The sequence below is a fragment of the Scophthalmus maximus genome, chromosome 1 (assembly GCF_022379125.1).
Source record: "Scophthalmus maximus strain ysfricsl-2021 chromosome 1, ASM2237912v1, whole genome shotgun sequence".
NCBI lineage: Eukaryota > Metazoa > Chordata > Actinopteri > Pleuronectiformes > Scophthalmidae > Scophthalmus > Scophthalmus maximus.
In genome coordinates this window covers 8,925,152-8,944,563 of record NC_061515.1, presented here as the reverse complement: position 1 = coordinate 8,944,563, position 19,412 = coordinate 8,925,152, and the positions used below count along the sequence as shown (strand labels likewise).

At 44.4% G+C, this 19,412-nt stretch overlaps 1 protein-coding gene across 4 annotated transcripts; it reads left to right on the top strand.

The window, feature by feature from the left end:
* The first annotated feature begins 333 nt into the window (after window positions 1-333).
* Window positions 334-19,078, top strand: LOC118316931 (LIM domain-containing protein 1). Of its 4 annotated transcripts, none has more exons than XM_035645235.2 (10): window positions 334-448; window positions 865-2,154; window positions 7,119-7,220; window positions 11,361-11,428; window positions 12,520-12,582; window positions 13,689-13,819; window positions 14,599-14,650; window positions 15,146-15,214; window positions 15,840-18,086; window positions 18,258-19,078. In XM_035645235.2, the coding sequence occupies exons 2-9, from the start codon at window positions 885-887 to the stop codon at window positions 15,972-15,974; spliced, it is 1,890 nt and encodes a 629-aa protein (XP_035501128.1). In that variant the 5' UTR covers window positions 334-448; window positions 865-884; the 3' UTR covers window positions 15,975-18,086; window positions 18,258-19,078. The 4 variants fall into 4 exon arrangements, with proteins under 4 accessions (XP_035501128.1, XP_035501133.1, XP_047184322.1 ...); XM_035645240.2 differs by lacking the exon at window positions 334-448 and adding an exon at window positions 455-761; XM_047328366.1 differs by lacking the exon at window positions 334-448 and having other exon boundaries at window positions 455-2,154; window positions 15,840-17,081; window positions 17,137-18,086.
* Window positions 19,079-19,412: the final 334 nt, after the last annotated feature.

Below are 19,412 nucleotides of genomic sequence, written 5' to 3'. Positions count from 1 at the left end.
TCTCTCTCTCCCTCCCTCTCTCTCTCCCCTCCCTCCCTCTCCCTCCCTCTCTCCCTCCCTCCCTCCCTCTCTCCCCCTCCCTCCCCCTCCCTCCCTCCCTCCCTCTCTCTCTGCCCCCAGGTTCCAGTCTTTTACCCAGGCCCACTCAGTCTGAGAGTTATTCCACACGTGTGGTGATGAAGATGATTAGCGCCGCTGCCCTCGTCTCTTCTTGAACTTTGCGTCTCCTTCATTGGAGCACTGCGCCTTTAAGGAACACTGCGCGGCTCCGTGTGTTCAGTCCCAACCGTCGACCGGCGGCCACGTACGGCTCCGAGCTCCCGACGGTCCTCACCCCCCCCCCCCCCCCCCCCCCCCCCCCTCTCCCCCCTCCCCGAGGTCCGGACGTCAACTGGAGTTTCATCAGACGGACGTCGCGACATACAGCAGCTGTCTGCACCACTTTGAGGTGTGTTGGAGTTGTTTTGTGTGACAGAGCTGCGGGAGGGTTGTGTCGTGAAGGAGCGCTCCCCCCGCCGGGACAGTGGCGCGGGAGGAGGGGGCAGTTCCGAGGGGTCGCCCGGGCTATCGGATCCGGGATCTGCTCACATTTATAACCAGACAGGCGCAGGCTTGTTCTGGGGGGGGGGCAGAGCTGAGCCGGACGGACCGACACGCTTTTCACTTTCTTCCGAACTTTTATTGATTGAACTCGGACGATTTCAAGTATCGTGGGGAAAGTTTGAAACAACTGAAAGAAAAAATAAAAAGTTTAACTTCGGGTCCGGATCCTTTATCTCGCGTCCTTCTATTTGACTTTTAATCATCTTTGTGCACAAAAAAACCCAAACTGCTTGTAACTCCAACGTTGTTCTCTCGCCGCAGCGGAGCCGAGCGTCGTCGACATGGACAAATACGAGGATTTCGGACTGGAGGCGAGTAAGTTCATCGAGGACCTGAACATGTACGAGGCGTCCCGCGACGGCTTGTTCCGCATGAGGAGGGACGCGGGCAACAACCCCGACTTCGAGGAGACGCGCAGAGTCTTCGCCAACAAAATGACGAAGATACACATGCAGAAGCAGCAAGAGGAGATGGCGAAGACGACCCAGGCCATCAAAATGAATGGGGGTCACGGCAGCGCGTATTACACCAAAGACAGGCCGCCCATCAACAGCTCCAGGCCGCCGGGCGAGGCGGCAGCCAAGCCCCCGATCCTGTCTGGTCCCGTGTCGGGCACCGCGGCCGGGAGTCAGTACGCGCCGCCGGACGGACACAAACACCACGCGGGCATCCTGCCTGACCCTCCTGCAGACAGGGCCCACTGCTACGGAAACACTCACGATAGTAAGGAGCGTTTAGAGCCACACTCGTACCAGCACAGCAGCCCCACTCCTCCCCCCAGCCCCGGAAACGCGTCCCATGGCGCGCCCGCACATGCCCGTCACCCGGCCGGCCAGCCGGCCGCCTGGGCCCCGTGCAGAGAGAGCCAGCGTTCTCCAACTCTGTCTGGCTCCGGGAGCAGCACTCCATCTCAGCAGCAGCAGCAGCAGCAGCAGCAACAGCAACGCCTGCCCGCACCACCCACCGTCAACAGTCTTGCATCCCAGCAGAATCAGGCCGGCAGCCCTCCTGTACACCGGAGTCCACCCTCCTCTGCCGGGCCAGCCATCAGGGGATGGGCCGGAGAGCCCTCTGGATCTGCAAAACCAGACCTCATCCCCGCCCTGCCTTTGAGTGCCTTCACGGGAGGAGCAGATTTCCACGTGCAGCAGGCCTCCGCACAGCCCGCGGCACACTGTGCACCACCTTCTCCAATTTTGAGATCCCCCACAAGCCACAATGGCCCCGCGTCAGCCTCCTCAATGCCACCTGCAGCCTCTGAGACACCTCAACCCAAAGCCCAGGTGACATCCGCCGCCTTGAGCCATGGCAACGTGTCCAAAAGCAGCAGCAGCAGCCAGGGTCAAGGTCACAGCCAGACACCCAGCTGTGGACAGGCTGCCCGCGTTGAAGCCGAAGTCGTGTGTTCCGCCAAGGCGATCCAGCAACCCTGCCAGTCCCTCCTCATGCATCCCCCCGAGCAGGGGCCCTCGGCCGCGGAAATAAAACTAGAAGCTCTCACTCAACGTCTGGAGAAAGAGATGGATGCCCAACCGAAGGCAGACTACTTTGGTAAGACTCTTTAGACTACCAACACCAACAAGGAGGCTTCAGTCGGTTAGGTCACTGATATATGGCCCATTGAACGAGAGAACTGCCCACTCACAGCTCAGACCATTTACACATACACACTGCCCTCCTTTGTCGTCTGTTTATTAATCTTTCTCTCACTACAGTAAGAGACAGACACATTCGTTATATGCGACTTAATCGGGAGGGTGGTCCCAGTTGTCTTACATCTTCGTCTGATGGCGTTCTCGACGGTCCCCGCTGATGTAACAGTTAAACTTATTAGGCGGACACTGTAGGAGTTCTTTGTTTCTCCCGTGGAGCACAGGAATAATCTTTTTCTAGTTTGTTTCCCTGTCTTCTTTTTAAATGAGTAATTAGCTGCCGTCTTGGAAGCTGCAACAAACCCTTGAGCAGTAAAAGGTGATGCTAAGGACAGAAAGAAGAATTCACTGCACTTTTATCTCCTCCCAGAAATTTTAATAGGTTACTACTGAGTCAACATTGATAAGTTAACTCATTAGCTTGAGCTTGATCACGTCGGTCAAGTCTGTGCTCCATTAAGTCTGCGCCTTTGTAAATGTCCCTACTAGGTGACTGACAGTCGCATCCCCCCCCCAAATGATTTCATTACTGCAGAGCTGTGCTTCCCCATTTCTCATTACTCTTCTTGTGAGCATGCACGGCGTGCTGTTTCATGTGATGAACACATTCGCACAAGGAAAAGTAAATGGTCATGAGTAGCCTCACCTGTGACTGTACAAATTAGGAACAAATAACCGATCAGCAGAAGTACTTCCGCTGCTCTATCTTGTCCACCACAGTGGGTCGATCAAGTAATGAATGGAAAGGGACAAAAACACATTTGTGTGTTTGTGTGTGTGTGTGTGTTGAAAACAAGACAAAACGTAGTGCTCATGTGCTGGCCAAGTGTTTGGATTCAAGGGCCATTCACGAAAACGGGATGTCCCGCTACAGGAAAGACAGATAGAGGGGAGGGGAGAGAGAGAGCGTGAGATGGGTGAGATCGGGTTCAAAGCCACAAAACACCCCCATTACACACACACACACACACACACACACACACACACACACACACACACACACACACACACACACACACACACACACACAGGAGGAATTTCCTGCACGAATGCCATGATTGTAATTGACAGCCTTCCTTCGTCCCCCCTCTGAGCTCATATTGGTGTGTAACGGAAGAAGTTCTTGAGTAGGTCACTGTCACGACAAGGCTCATAAATAGCACAGCGATGTGAATAATATAGATGTGTGGGAGAGCACAGTGTGCAATCAGCAGACACACACACACACACACACACACACACATTCCCAAATAGCCCACATAGCCCACACATGGTTCCTGTGAGGAGTTTCCCACCAGAACATGGCTCATCCTCTGAGTCACGCTCCTGTGCCAGAAAAAAAACTTGTGTAGGCTCGCATCCTTCACAAACTTCATAATTCTGCATAGATAAATAAATTAGATAGACATATTCTTTAAATGTTTTAGTTTATTGTCACATTAAATGGTAAATCCCTTTTTTTTTTTTTTTAAATGGTTAGATCATTGAAGGTCAACAACTCTTTCTGTGTATCAGCACCAGTTGAAATGTTCTTTTAAAAGTCTCTGCCAGTGTCATGGTGGTTGTTAACTGATCTAGTGAGCTGTGTGCGCGCACTGGGCTTGGATCGATCAGAGGTCCCGGCCTTACACCGAGTTCCGATTGGCATGACTGCAGCCGGAGGTTCTGGGAAAATGAGTCCGGTGCCAAACGGCTGCACCGGGGGAACACTGAGGAATGTCTGTAGGAAGAGAGCAAAGGAGTTTTAGAAACAAGCTCCTAAGATAAATAAGGGTGGGGAGTCCCGGACAAGTTTAGAGGTGCCAGCGGTGTCGCTGAATGGATGAGTAGACTAAGTGAGAGATTTAGGGGCGAGTCAATGGACGCTTCTGTGTCCTTTGCCACAAGAAGCCGAGAGGAAGTAAGATTTATAGACAAGTTAATCCAAGAGGAGAGAAGTGGAGGGGCATCCCAGTGTTATGCCTCCCTCTTACCCTGACACACACACACACGCACACACACACACACACACACACACACACACACACACACACACACACACACACACACACACACACACTGAGTGTTGTGTTAAGATGGATGATTAATTTATCCCATCTGGCTGTAGAGTGGAAAGCTTAGTCTTAACTCTTCCTAGGGATTCTTGGCTTCTGCTTTGGCGGGCTTCTGGAGCCTAACTTTTGTTTATGTGTGTGTGTGTGTGTGAGTGTGTGTGAGAGAGAGAGGGACTGGGCTTGCCTCTAAGGCATGTTTGTGTTTATGTTGCCATAGTGACACAGCATATTGTCATTAATGTGTTACAGATGATTATTTAGTCACATTTTTAGATTGAATAGTTCGCTTACATCATGGCTCACACCTTCAATCATACTTGTTACTACTAGCACTAAAATGGGACGTATACTCGGCAGCTTGAGTCTGTTCTCACACCCCTAAAGTCGCGTTTTGTATAGATTGATAGAATTGCAATAATGAATGGAAACAGTTGACTGAGTAGCCCGACATTAAAGGAAGAGCAGGTGAAAAAGTTGGTTCAAAAATAAGAAATCAACTTTTTAAGCAATGTGCAAAAATCAAACAGTCGATATAACTAGCTAAGCTTAATAGAAACACAGTTGAAATTGTTAGTTAAAAGTTATGGAAAACACTACTTAAACTCATCTGATTGCTGGTTTGTTTTGTATGTTTTGTTTAATGTTTCAATGTCATTGCAGTTAATGAGATGGCGATGTACATAAACTTGCTACCTGTACCATCAGTGTTTAATCATTTGGTGTAATAGGTGAAGCTGAAATTTTGGAGGTAACCAATAATTTAGCTTTCAGTCAGGGCCATTATGGCCAGCAAGCAGCCATTTACTGGGAGTTTAGACAGCTTATAAAGGTGTTGGGGGGGGGGGGGGGGTTACAAGGGCTGATGAAGTTGTGGCTCCATGTTTTGCTTCCCCTCCCCCCACTTGCAGCCACAAGTCAGGGCCCAGAATAATCGCACTGTTTTGGGATACAGGACTCTGGCCAGAAGCAAGTTTGCAGTGGCCCAGCCGGTTAGAAGGTTACTTCAAATACAAAGAACTATTGGTTCCACATGGGAAAAGAGAAGAGAACATTTACTTTTACTGCATTTTTCTTCTTGCCGGATGTTTAAATCAAAGCTATAGATATTTTAAAGGAAAATGTCCTTGGCCCAGTGTCAGATCCTGAAAAAGTACTGGACTGTGTATATATACGGTTTTCCTGAGAATCTTCTCAGACGCAAGTAAACATTTACAAGAAAAGCTGGGAAAGAATGTGATTTAAAGGGCTTTCACTTATTCATTTTAGCAGTTTGAGGGCATGACAACTTTATTGTGTTTTCATGTAAACAAAAATCGCTTACGCAAGAGCAACATTCTTTTGCTTTCTAATAATATCCCTCTATTATCTCTAAATCTTCTTTCCAGCCGTCGGGGCCCCTGATGATGTGTCCTCTGTTGTGGTATTAGGAGAGGCTTTAGCTGAATTATATATATAGCCCAGTTGCATGTTGCATTACTGACTGTCTTTGAGGAGAAACATTTGAAGAAGGTTATAAAAATGTAACAGCATGTGTTTTTTTACGGGGGGAGGCAGCCGCGTGATGGTGTGTTGGATAAACTGGAAACAGAAGTTTCTTTGTCAGTTATTCGGGGAGGACCGGGGCTGGGCGGTGCTGGGCTGGGCTAGGCTGGGCTCTTCTGCTGAGCACTACTCTGTCTCCGGGGAGTTTTTCTATAAAAACGTACGCGCATAAATAACCTCACGCACACAGACGCACACGTGCTCACACTGAAAGAGAAACTCGTGGTCTCGCTTTCAACCTTGGTCAATGCTGTTGCCCCTGCTGCATTTGCTGTTACTTTAAAGTCATACTTCATCATATGATGGTCGTATCGTACCGTATCAGATCGATTTAGCGGCTGACTGACAACCCATTAGGGTCGGCAGAGATGGGGGTTCTCACTTGTCACTGTCCATATGTCAGTTGTCATATCACGCCTCGTACATACAGTGCCCTTCTCAGAGGGAGAGGTGGAGATTGACAGGGAAGTGGTGAGATGTTGTCATGCGAGGGCTCAGTGAAGAAAAGTTGCGACAGATTAAAAAAAGAAGAAGTTATATATTGATCACATGGAAACCTGGTGCTGTTTATGAGCTGTCCAAAGTCAAAGGAGCGCTTATGTTATTTGTTTCAAGGTGTAAAGTGGGATTCTTCCCAACACTTTAAACACATCTCACTTTCAAGTGTTGTGAGCTGTTATTTCTACTTAAAAAAAATCAATTCCCCTCCACTTTGTCTGTTACAAATCTGTTTGGCTTGGATGAATAAAGGGATTAATATTAAGTAGACACGGATATCGCTCTATGAAGCCACACACCGATTGTGTGTGTTGTTTGGGCAGGAACACTTTGATTTCTATCAAAGTCTTTATCAACAGACTTCCCGGTCTCTGAGCCAAGTCAAATAAGCAAATAGGGATATATTTCCCCTTTCCATGATACAGCTCGCTAACCAGTTTCCTGACTTGTGATATTTTTTTACCCACCTCTGCCTCCATTGTTTTAGTTTGGTTTAATCTGAATCAGAGCCTCCACAGCTCTCTCCTTTATCCTGCTACAATAATCTAAGTATGAAACCCAGAGTTTGAATGGGAAAGTGGACTCACAGTATGACTGTACTTTGCATAATTTCAGTATGTGTTGATTTAGTGTGTGTGTGTGTGTGACGACATCTGTCCGTGTGTTGATGGGGAGTAGATCCACAAGTTGTATTGATCCGACTGAGTGAAAAACTAGATTACATAAATGTGTAACTTTTCTGACAGAGATATTCTGTGCTGTGTTGCAGGACTCTGTGTCAAGTGTAACAAGCCAGTGTATGGAGCCAACCAGGCCTGCCAGGCAATGGGCAGCCTCTACCACGACAGCTGCTTCACCTGCAGTGCCTGTAGTAAGTACTCACACACACGCACACACAATACACACACAATATGTCTTAACAAAGTCTATTCAAACACTTTCACCTCCTCTCCGTGGCTCTTTCACATGTTGAGATCATGTCAACTCCAAACTTATAGGCTGCCAAACACCCTGTTCTCTCAAACGGAAGCTGTGCTTCGTCTTCAGTTGCTCACTGCCCGAGCGAAAAAACACAATTATTCAGGGATTACTGTCCTGTGCCGCTGGTGTTTGGTTTCTGGGTGTGCCAGTCACTCCTCCAGCCCACACAAAGACACAGACCTAATTCATACGTTACACAATTGAATAATTTGTACATACTACTCATACTCTGCAGCCAACTTTTAAAGTGTGTGTCCAAATCTTGTTGAGCTTGAAACTGAACAAGATTTGCTTTTAAAACCACAGATGGGAAGTTTAAATGAGGTGTGACTATTCAGCGTGTGTTGCATGGCATCCTTTATGACGGAAGCGCACATTGCAGCAACTTTTAGTGTTCGTCAAAACCTTTTACAACATCTTCAAAAACAATGTTTTTTTTGTATTTTGATTCTCTGAGGCAGAAACTATGTAAACTTTTGAGACAGAACGAGCAAGTTAGAGGAAACTACAAATATGGTGGCACAGCTTACAGCTAAGTATCTGTCTCATCATGAGATGTAAATGGCAAGTTCCATAAAGTTTGTTAGTCTGGTGGAGCTTGTCGCTGTGACCTGTGTATTTTGTCACTTTAACATGTTTCAGTGGAGTTCCCATTCAAGGCTGCACTGCTCAGTTTTCTGATTTCACTTTGTCAGAACAGACAGTTTACCTGACCAGTTAGTAAGCGCCAGGCATCGGCTGAGGTTCATCTCCCGTGGCCACACTGTCCCATGTTTTGGCTGACCTTTTGGAAAACACTAACTTTCTATGGCTGAAGCATGACCTGGCTCTCCTCGCCGACCAATTAAATCCTCTTTCACAATTACGATGGGTATGTGGAGTATTTGCGGCACTGTGATGACCTCTGCCGAGGCCCATCATTCTACAGCACGCCCCAATGTATGATTAACATCTTTGTCTTTTTGTTTTACTCTTCCTACCCGTGTGTGTGTTTGTGCGAGCGCGCGTGTGTCTGTGCGTGCATGCGTGCGCGCGTGCGTGTATGTGTGCACATCACATATTTTTCATACCTTGCTCCATGTGAGGGCATATGGGTTGAGTTTGCTGTGAGCGGCCCCAGGGAAAAGCATCTCAGCTGGGGAGGAATGCAGGCATAGGGGCCCTCAGTAGGTCGGCTCCAGGAGGACACTGTTGATGTTATGTCAGCTGGGGGGGCTATAGTATGCACCAGCGAGACCATTCAGTGGGAGCACTCCACCCACCACATGCAGCGAGCATACAGTGGCAAACTGTTACATACACATGCACACTGTGTATTCATGCTTGTGCCCACACAGTTAACAACACGATGCAGTTGAATACACAAGTGCTTTATTAATAGGCACCTCCTTTCATCTTCCTCCTCCTGAGTTGCATAACAAGTCCTCATGACCGTGAACTTCCTTCCATGTCCTTACACCAGCAGTTCCCCCCCAGGGTGACTTGAGAGGCAGCCAGGCAGGAGAACATTCCTCGTGGCTGTAGGGGAGCTCAGGCTGCGTGTCTGGGATTCAGCACTTTGCAGCACTCCCCTCCAGGACAGTCATTGACTGTTTACAAAACAATACATCCCAATTCCAGTTTCTATGTGAAATGAATTGCAGGGGGGAGTGACTTCACACAACTGAATGTCCGTTCCTGCTAACTACATTAAGTGTTTGGGTGTTTTTCTTTTCTTTTTTTCTGGTCATTTTTTTCCACCAAGCAGCAACGCAAGCAGGAACAGTGATATTGATATTATATGTCAGTTTCTGCTTTCATAATACCAGCCTCTTATCCCAGCCAGTTCACAGTCTTAAGAGAACAAAAACAAAGATCCAATTGGCCCTGAATCCACTGGTATGTTAACATCTGGTGGGTGGAATGTCAGGACCTTGTCCAAACGTCCCAGGTGCTGTTCAGAGTTTAAAGAAACGCAGACCAGACCATCAGAGAGAGAATTCCTTAAGTTGCACTGAGCTTTTTTTACTTTGTCAAAAACCACATATAGATATTTCTAACAGGACAGATGACTTTGGATGAGACTAAACGTCAGAGTATACTGTCCGCAAATGTGAAATTGGTACAAAAGAGATGTGGCTCATTCGGTGAAATGTGTCAGTTGAGTAATTTACTCCCATGAAAGAACGGGGTTAGGGCTCGATTAGGAAGTCACGGCAGGTTCACTGTGACCTGCTTATTTTTGTGAATGGGATTACATAAGGGAATTCATAGAATGTTTTAATTAGAAAGCGGCTCTGCCCTTTCTTTGTTCCGTCCCTCAGGTATTTTACATTTTTATGAAAATGCAAAAGTCACACGTTGCACCGGTGCTTTTCAAACCGTCAGCCCTGACTTCTGACTTTAATTAAGCTCTTATCTTTCTCCAAAGTGCCGAGCTTTCCCGCTCTGACTCACTGGGGGGAAGAAGGCAGGAATGTGAAGAAGAGGAATGGCCCATATCTCACATTCAACCCCTTAATCCTTTCCTTTTTCCTAAAGGGACACAGTTCCATGACTGTCTGTCAATAATTAACCAAGGCCAGTTCCACATCTCGGGCTGACCAAAATGACTTCAAGTATTTGTTGTGCGAGCCTTTGCTAGATCTTGGTTGCTATGTGACCCATATTATTCTATTAAAGATAATGTAATTGTGAATTGAATTGTTCAGAGAATTTCATGTGTCATGTATTTGAAAGGATGTATCATGGGGTTTCTTTTTCTGTTTTTCATCATTGCTATTTCCATATTCAACATATTATTCAAGCTCATTGAACCCAATGGTCAAATTAAGATTGACAATTAATTGTCAATCTTTTTGGAAGACAGGAGACAGGTCAACCTGTTTGACTGAGCTCTTTGTCTCATTACTCATCTTATTAGATGAATATAGACATTTCCTTCTCTTTGTCCTTTTGTTTTTTGTTAATTCAGCAAATGAATTACCCAGCAGATCTAAGGATCGTCATCACATGGCAGCTAAAATCCCCTACAAAAAAAGTCCAGGGTTTCCATGAAGCAGTCGTGCTCAGTAACTTGCCACATTGCCCTTGATGGATTATCGCCAAGAGATCTCTGCTGTTTTAAGAATAAAGAAACAATGATTTTTCTAGTGGCTAAGTGACTGTGTGGTTCTAGCGTGCTACAAGTAATCAGGTAAACAGAGCATGAGATGGGAGATAAAGAGGGCTCCTGTTCACCAAGGTTAACCTCTCCTCCTCCTCCCCCTCCTCGCTGTTGTCCCCTCCCTCACCTCCCCGCTCGGAAAATGTGAGGAATGTTCCCCCCTTCCTGTGGGACCTGGGCAAGAATAGCTATGCGAAGTGAGCAGGGAGGTTTTTGCTTTTGTCTGTGTGTGTTGCTACAAGAAGCCAGATCCAGACCGTAGAACGATTAAAGCACACAGACAGACAGACAGACAGACAGACAGACAGGAAGCACACCCAGCATGTGGAAAGACACCAGAAAGAAGAAGAAGAAGAAGAAGAAGAATAGCGGGGTCGTTGTAGGTCTCGGCCATGAATTCCAACAGAGCAGAGTGTTGAATCTGTTGCACCTGTTGAGTAATTGGATTTAATCTAGATTTAATACTCGTGTTTGATCCAGATGTGTCATTTGTCACATACCACAGCCCAGTGTGTCCCAGCAGTATTATATTAAGACACCAGTGCACCATAGTTCCGTTTATTTGATTTATCTGCCTGGGTTCAGTGGGATATAATGAATATTGCAAGAGGGTCCATTACCTTCGAATTGTTGTAATTAATCACCACCATCTTTATGAATTAGACTTTTTTTTCCCCTGAGACTGGGCTCGTGGCTTTGCAAGATTTTCCACTCAGACGTTTCAACATCACGTCACTGACTTACTGTGCCTTTTCCAATCTCTCTGAGATGCTTGTTGTATCTCAATTAGCACAAAAACTTTTTTTCTTCTTTCTGTAGCCTTTGTGTTCCTCAAGTAAAATCACGCAAATTGACCTTTTCCTTTTGTTCCATCTGTTTCTGCAGGTCGAAAGCTTAGAGGGAAGGCTTTCTACTATGTCGGAGGAAAGGTTTTCTGCGAAGAGGACTTTCTGGTGAGCGGTCGATGCATCAATATTCAGTTTACCTCTAACGATGTGCGTGGTCTCCTAACCTTTGTTGTGACTTCACCCAATCTGCATTTCTGTTATCTTAAATTCTTTTACAAATATCTCAATAATTATGATTTACAAGGAATCATCACAATTATTGTTGTTGTTATTTACATCATTACTATTGTTATGTAATGCAACCAATAATATATCAGCCTTCAATTTAAGTGGACTATTTACTACGACTTAATACTACTTTCACTTTATGGCCCCGTTTCTAACATATAATTCAGATTATTCAGATCAGTTTCCTCCCCTGGGTGGGAGTGGAAGGAGGTCAGTAACTGGAGAAGCCTCTTTGCCATGATTTATAGGGTGTAGGGCAGTCAGGCTGCTCACATCAGTGCATTACGACTGTGTACTTTGCAAGAGCTAAATAGTTTTTCCAATATGCATAATAATCATGTAATGTGCAGTTGAAACCCTCTGGTAGTGTTTGTTGTAATGTCCAGCATGCATTTTGCAGCCAGTGTGAACATTGTGCTGTAATAGAAAAATCCAACCTTTCTTTTTGTTTTTGCTGAAATTTTTATTTATTTTAACATATTTACACTTAGCTCTGTGCAAGGTTACACCAGGAGCCCTCTCTGTAAAAAAATACATATCCAATGTCCCTTCCACCAAAAGTGTATAGTTGCTAAATTAAAGTCCAAACTCATACTGAATTTAATTTGCTCGGGCTCTGCTCCCTCTATGTTCTGGTAATTACCTCAGCTCTTTTGCCTGTTAGTGTGGCCATTCCTCACCGACGGCACAGGAATAATTAAGCTGAGCCGACTGATTCATATACCGTATCAGTTCAATGCTAATCTCATAAACCACACCATATTCACTCATAAAGGGAAAGCAGTGATTTTAGCAGAGGAATTTAGGACAACTATTTATTGTACACCACACAGGCTACTTGGAATTATGCCTGGGAGACACATTGCAGTTGGTTAGTTCACAGTCTGACACAGAGAGTCAGAAATTTCAGTCATCCATTGAAGAACCAAATTCCAATGACCTCACTGTTCTTTCTCTGTCTATCAAAGTACTCTGGTTTCCAACAGTCTGCGGACAAGTGCAACGCTTGTGGACATCTGATTATGGACATGGTGAGTGTCTGTTACAATGTAAAAGTTGTGTGTGTGTGTGTGTGTGTGTGTGTGTGTGTGTGTGTGTGTGTGTGTGTGTGTGTGTGTGTGTGTGTGTGTGTGTGTGTGTGTGTGTGTGTGTGTGTGTGTGTGTGTGTGTGTGTGTGTGTGTGTGTGTGTGTGTGTGTGTGTGTGTGTGTGCGTGCGTGCGTGCGTGCGTGCGTGCGTGCGTGCGTGCGTGCGTGCGTGCGTGCGTGCGTGCGTGCGTGCGTGCGTGCGTGCGTGCGTGTGGGTCAGAGCCAGGTGATCTCAGCAGAAACCAAGTGTTACCTCACTTTATATTAGCTTTCTGTGGGTACATCTGGATAAACACTCAGGACGAAGCACTGGCTCTGTATGTGCATCTCTCTCTCTCTCTCTCTCTCTCTCTCTCTCTCTCTCTCTCTCTCTCTCTCTCTCTCACACACACACACACACAACCTTGTACTTTGATCTTGGTGAGGACACTCATTGACACAATACATTCCCTAGGCCCTCACCCTAACCTAAACCCAAATCTAACACACGAAAACCAAGTCTAAACCCTCAAACAGCCCTACGAAAAAATGAGGACTGGACAAAATGTCCTCACTTTCCCAATATGTCCTCATTCAATGAGGTCTATACTTTAAAATGGTCCTTACAAAGATATAAGTACATACACACACACACACACACACACACACACACACACAGTCTCATGGGTGAAAACAAAATTGGTCGCGCAGACACAAGAGAATGTGATCAGGTCAGGAAGCATCTTGACATGACCCCACCCATGCTCTCCATCCAGCAGAGTAGATGTCTCGGTTTTTACTGCGTTGCCTCGTCATCAGTTCTACACATTTAACATGCTGCATCTCTCAACAGCAACCTGCTGGTCAAGATCACTGAGGGCATTTTTTATATGTTATGCACATGTTACTGTACGTAAAGTCTGCCTCCATCTCCATTGTGCTTCTTGTGTCTGCTGTAATGACACAATACACCCACGGGGGTTATTAATAGTTTATTTCAATTATTTTGGCTAAAAATTAAATAGCAGAAAAAATGTCCTGATATTCTTGACCTCATTTCTTGCTTTATAGATCCTGCAGGCCCTCGGGAAGTCCTACCACCCCGGGTGCTTCCGCTGTGTGGTCTGTAATGAGAGCCTTGATGGAGTGCCCTTCACCGTGGACACTGAAAATAAGATCTACTGTGTCAAAGACTACCACAGGTGAGTTTCACTTGTTACCCGGCAGCTTCAAAATAACACGTGTGCGTGACCTGAATTTATCTGTGTTTAAAAAATGTTGGGTCGAGTTTCTCCATGACACGTGTGGCAAACACATGAGAAGTGTAGTCCAGGATGAAAGGAGAGTTGGGGGGAAGGCCGCTGTCCAGTTAGAGGTGTGAAGGTTGGCGGGCGGCCATGGCTTCTTTCGTCTGAACGCAGCAGTAACAGGCCCTGAAAGGACAAATACAAAGCTTTTAGCGTCAGAATGAAAAATAAAGGTTTCATGTATGTGTAATTACCAACAAAAGCACCTGTAGAGCTTGAACCTGCATTGTTCCAGCCATTCTTCTCTCTGCTGGGACAGCATGTACTGCACAGCTGAGCACATGGCAAACCTTATTGTGTATACAATATGTGTTTGACTTTTAGCCGCAGAATTGCCCATCCACACTGAGAGGCCCTTTGTTATTCCCTCAGACGTCCAGGTGCGGGCCATGTGTGTGGAAATAATGAATTCACTTTGCTTTGTGCTTTTCTACTCCTGTTCGGATCTGCGGAATAACGTGTGCGAGGGGAAAGCCAGCACATCTGCGAACCTGGCATCTGGATCTTGAATCTAGTCAGACTCAGGAGAGAAGGAGGGGAAGGCTAGATGGGTGTAAAGGCTGAGAGAGGGACATCAGATATGAACCTTGACCTTTTACAGTCTGTGGATCTGTTGTTTGAGTGCAGGTCAAAAAAATCTATAAAAACTGTCTGTTTCCGTCACACTCCCTCAGGGTCCTGGCCCCGAAATGTGCAGTCTGTAACCAGCCCATCCTGCCCTCAGAGGTAAGGTAGCATTAGCCTGTATTTTAGGTCTAGCTGCTTATAAAATATCCCTTTTCTTACTCTTATATTGAGGTATTGTTAATCCCATTTTAGTATAATTTTAAATCTTAATCCGCATTTATGCTGCTGTGTGGATTCATTGGAGATCCGGCTGATATTATATTTTGAACCGAAGCGAAGTTAATGCAAATGAAACAATGTCTCTGTGGAAACGGAAAATCTAGAGGACAAACAGACACTTACGCTTCAAAATCCTTGTTCATGTACATACGTACTTACTACACGCTACATTTATTTTCGACTCTCAATTGTTACATTTCGTGATCTTTTTTCTGCAGTAAATTCATAAAAATATTCGGCAACAGAGAGGGTCTGTGGCGCTTTTTATCGATCTTTTGAAGCTTTTGTTCAACTTGGTAAATTTAAGAGAATAAGTTTCAAGTCCTCTGGCGAGAATGGCTTCAGTTGTGTTTTTCTGTCTGAATTTCTTTCCAGGGGTCTGATGAGACCGTTCGCGTTGTATCCATGGACAAAGACTATCATGTGGAATGCTATCACTGTGAGGTGGGTAGACACAGCTCTCGACAAGCATGTTGAGTGGCACTGAGCCAGGGATCCTCTGAATGGCTCATTAAGAGTAATCATAAAGAGTAGATCCCCAATCTTAATTATAGTCTGGGCGATAATTACGCGCTGCTGAGGAGAGCACGGTACGACGTCTCATCACCGACATCTCATCATTCTACTCAAGTGCCTTTTTTGGGGGTGAAAGGCTGATTGACTGCTGATCGTTCACTTCATGTAAATAAATATCAGTGCGCTGTTGTTCAAGTTGTTCAAGTTGTTCAAGGAGAAACATCAACACGCAGACAGATTTCATTCTTGAAACTGTAATTAATGAGGCAGATAAAAGATTTACTAATGGTCAGGAGTTTCAATATTTTCTTAAATGTAGGGATAAACCTCTTGTAAATAATGCCTGTGTTTGTTGGACTTTGTACTCTATTGCAATTACTGCTGTCCAGTACTTCAGTTGTTGTACTATGCTATTTTAGTAAGGCAATCTGTCAGTGGTTGGAAATGAGGTCAACACAGAGCAGAAATCAGACCAATTATCCTCTATTCTGTCTGCTCAGTGTCATCCTGTGGATGCGAGCCACTCATCCCTCTCCTCATCTGTGCTCTTTAGGATTGTAAGATGGAGCTTAACGACGAGGAGGGTCACCGCTGCTACCCACTGAACGGCCACCTTCTCTGCCACTCCTGCCACCTGAAGCACATCGAGCCTGGCTGCTCCTCTTCCATCCCCGCCTCCTCCTTCTAACACTCCTGTGGGCGAAGGAGGACACCTGGTGGATGTAATAAACAACTGCCAAAGAGTGACTTGAACTGCAGGAGCAGAAATGTACAATTCTTGTTGTAGAGGATTGATCGATTTAATGCCTCAAATTATACTATGGTTAGATGTGTATTTGGATGGGAGCTATAATGAAGTCTTCATAATGTAGAACCTAAAGAGGTTACGACCCAGTAATGAAGAATTGTAATCTACCAAAAGCCTACTTTGAATGCAGTGAAGCATTGCGCGGTACCTGCTCCATACCAACTTTGCAGAAGTGTTGCCATGTGATTATTTTGTATTTAAATATCAGTTGCATTGGCTGTAAATATCTTATAGTCAATTTGTTTTAGATACAGTGTGCCTATTTCTCCACATACACATTTCTGCTGTGAAATTAAAGTTCAAAATGGATCTGCAAATCCTCTGTCCAAAGGTTCTACTAATGATAATTTACAAAAAACAATGCGAAGGTGAAATCCACAGAAATGGCTGGTACCTAATGTTTCAGTTGGATAGGAAGGATAATCTACTGATCTACTGTCGTTTGATGAGTATCGGTTCAGTAATGTGACACTGCTTCATGCAATCAGGAAAGGATATTGTTTTTTTATGCCGACTCTTCCTCCTCTCCAGAAGGAGGAAACAAGTTTCTCCATGCAATATTAACAGTTTGTGCATATTTATACATAAGGAAGACACAATGTGTTTTTTATTACTGAATTTTATTTGAATCTGATGTGTTTGTTTTCTCCATACAGTGGTTACCAGTGGTTGCGTTGGAGGAACTGACGACATAGAAAGGCCTCATTGTGTTGAGCTGCAGGTTAATATTTCAAATGCAAACACTGGTATGGAATAAGTTATATCTGATAATAACTTCTGAACACAACCATTTCAAAGAAATGTTGAACAATTTCATTATCCTCCAGGTTACCATGCCTTCGTAAACTCAAAATAATTTTAGGACATTTCCTTTTTGTTAAGCTTAAGCAAGAATGCTGAGGATTGTCAGGTTAAAACAGTCGACGTTTGTCACATGCCGCCTGTTAGCACTTAGAGATACATGTGAGTTTTCTATGCACCAAAGAGGTTGGTATTAGACCTGCAGACCTATGTATTTTATTACAAAATTGTATACTTAAAGGAGATAATAGTTGGTCTTGAATTTCCTTTTGTTTCATGTGTGCAAAACTCCTTTAATACTAATTTGAGTGAAGTTTTTATTGCTGATACCTTTGTCATCCAAATGTTTTTTGTCTTCGGTTTACTAACTTAATACTTTAATATCATTTGAGGTCCTTCTTTCATAGCCGACTGCAAATTAAGATGAAGAGCAAACATTTACACATGTGCTGTAAAGAATATATTTAATAAATGCATTGCAAATGAAAGACTTACATGTTTGATTTGGCTTTGATTTGAAATGAAAAATTCACTTGCGAACAATATAATGTTCTTTTTTTCCATCCCAGAAAGTTGGAGAAAAAATGGAGAAAAAGGCTCTAATAATGGTCATAGCTTGATATTATAATTCTCCTCAGTCTAACTCAGGATGCAGAGGATGTAAGAGGAAGCTGGGGACATGAAGTGTTCGTAGGACTTTATATCTGCTCTGCAACAGTCTGTAATATTTGGCGGCATCTGGTGGTGAAGTTGTGAACTGCAACCATCTGAGCACCCCATAGTCACATCATGTGACTCAGTAGTGTGTATTGCCCCTGCGCGTGCGCGTGCGTGCGTGCTTCTCCCTAGGAAGTTGTACCTTCGCTGGTGTATGTCTGAGATCCCAGTTCTTAGCCTTTGATGACTTTGATCTCAAGAGTGGGTGTGTGCCAAATCACAGGAGTATGTATGCCTATGATCCTTTGATTTCAGGAGTGTGTATAGTGTGTACACTAGATCACAGGAATGTATACCTTTGATCCTTACACTAACAAGGATAGCTAATTTAACAATTATCGAGAATAGGAATGAACATTCATTAACCCATAAATCTGATAAGTAAATACACACACCTGTAGCCAGCAGAACACTGTGATAGAGACATGGCCTAATCTATTTTTCCATTACACAAATCCCTTAGCATCCTTATCAGTGAGCATTTTGCTTTAATATTTATATTTCAAGGTTCCATATTTCAATATCCCAGACACATAAGAGCTGGTTTGATGTCAATAAATCCAATAATAAGTGAGCTATTGAAAAAGATCATCTTTAATTTTAAATGTTTTCTTTTTTATTGTTTTTTTTCTTTTTTTTTCCCAGAGGCTGCTTATGTACAGGCCCCAGAATTTGGTGCTTCACCACTGAAAGTCATGCCCCTGATGAGTCAGCAGATGGTATCCTGGGGGATCTCCTCCCAGACCTGGACCAGGGCATCAGTGAGCTCCTGGGCGGTCTGTGGCGATACTTGGCATCACTTGATGCAAACCATCTTGCGAACGCACGTATGGATGTGCCATTCTGGAGGAGTTGGACTACCTGTGCAGCCTGATTGGGGTGCAGGTAAAGCCTCATGCTACCAGTTCTGACAAGGACACTAGCCTGTTAATCTTTGAATAGGTCACGGAACTGAAAATAAACTCTTCACTGCCTTGTGTCACCACGGACGTAAACCTGAAGACAAAGTGATCAGTGAAGTGTCCTTTCCTATAGCCTACTGAGTTAGAACTTGTGTACAAGTCAGAAAATCCTTTGGTTAAGTCAAGGCCTCATTAATCTATAACAGATTTTGTTTTTCTTTTCAAGCTCTCCAGTGTGGGTTTTGTTTGGCACCAGCATGTAGGTGTGGTCATGTTAATAAAAATGAAGGTTTAAGCTATTAGTTATACAGTAAGAACATTCACAAAAGACCATTACTCTGCAGAATGCATACACCCTAACCCATACATACTCACCAAAGTGGCCAATGAAAAGACAGATGACTTCATCTGTCCCGAGTGGAAGCGTTGGTTATAAGATCACCTCAGATACAAAAAACTTTCACATGCTGTGAATGTTGGGAATACTAAACTAACATGCAGTCAGTTACTTCACATAGATATTCAGGCGGCATATTGCATTAAAATTTCTCTTAAAGATTAAAATCTGCTTTGGGTTTTATTTTTATCAATTCATTTTTTTCTCCCTTGTGATTTCTACAGTTGAAAAAAAGAGTTCATGCAGTCTGGTTCTGTCTCAAACCATCTATTTATCACCTCACAATTTGCTTAAACAATTTTTTAAAGAAAATGTGAATTTTATGTATGTGGGAATAATATATCATCTGCCTGTTTATTGTATTGCTGCAATTTTATAGAGATCCTTCATTCTCATCTTCAATTACTGGGCATATAGGACACAATTTGAACATAGTTTCTCCATGTTAACATTTTTTAGTAGTGAGTCATCACGAATGCACGTTCGGTCTTTTTACATTAC

Coding starts and splice junctions, on each gene's coding strand:
- LOC118316931 (XM_035645235.2), top strand. CDS start 885: ATGGACAAATACGAGGATTTCGGACTGGAGGCGAGTAAGTTCATCGAG. Junction 11,429..12,519: donor TCTGCGAAGAGGACTTTCTG/GTGAGCGGTCGA, acceptor TGTCTATCAAAG/TACTCTGGTTTCCAACAGTC. Junction 14,651..15,145: donor AGCCCATCCTGCCCTCAGAG/GTAAGGTAGCAT, acceptor ATTTCTTTCCAG/GGGTCTGATGAGACCGTTCG.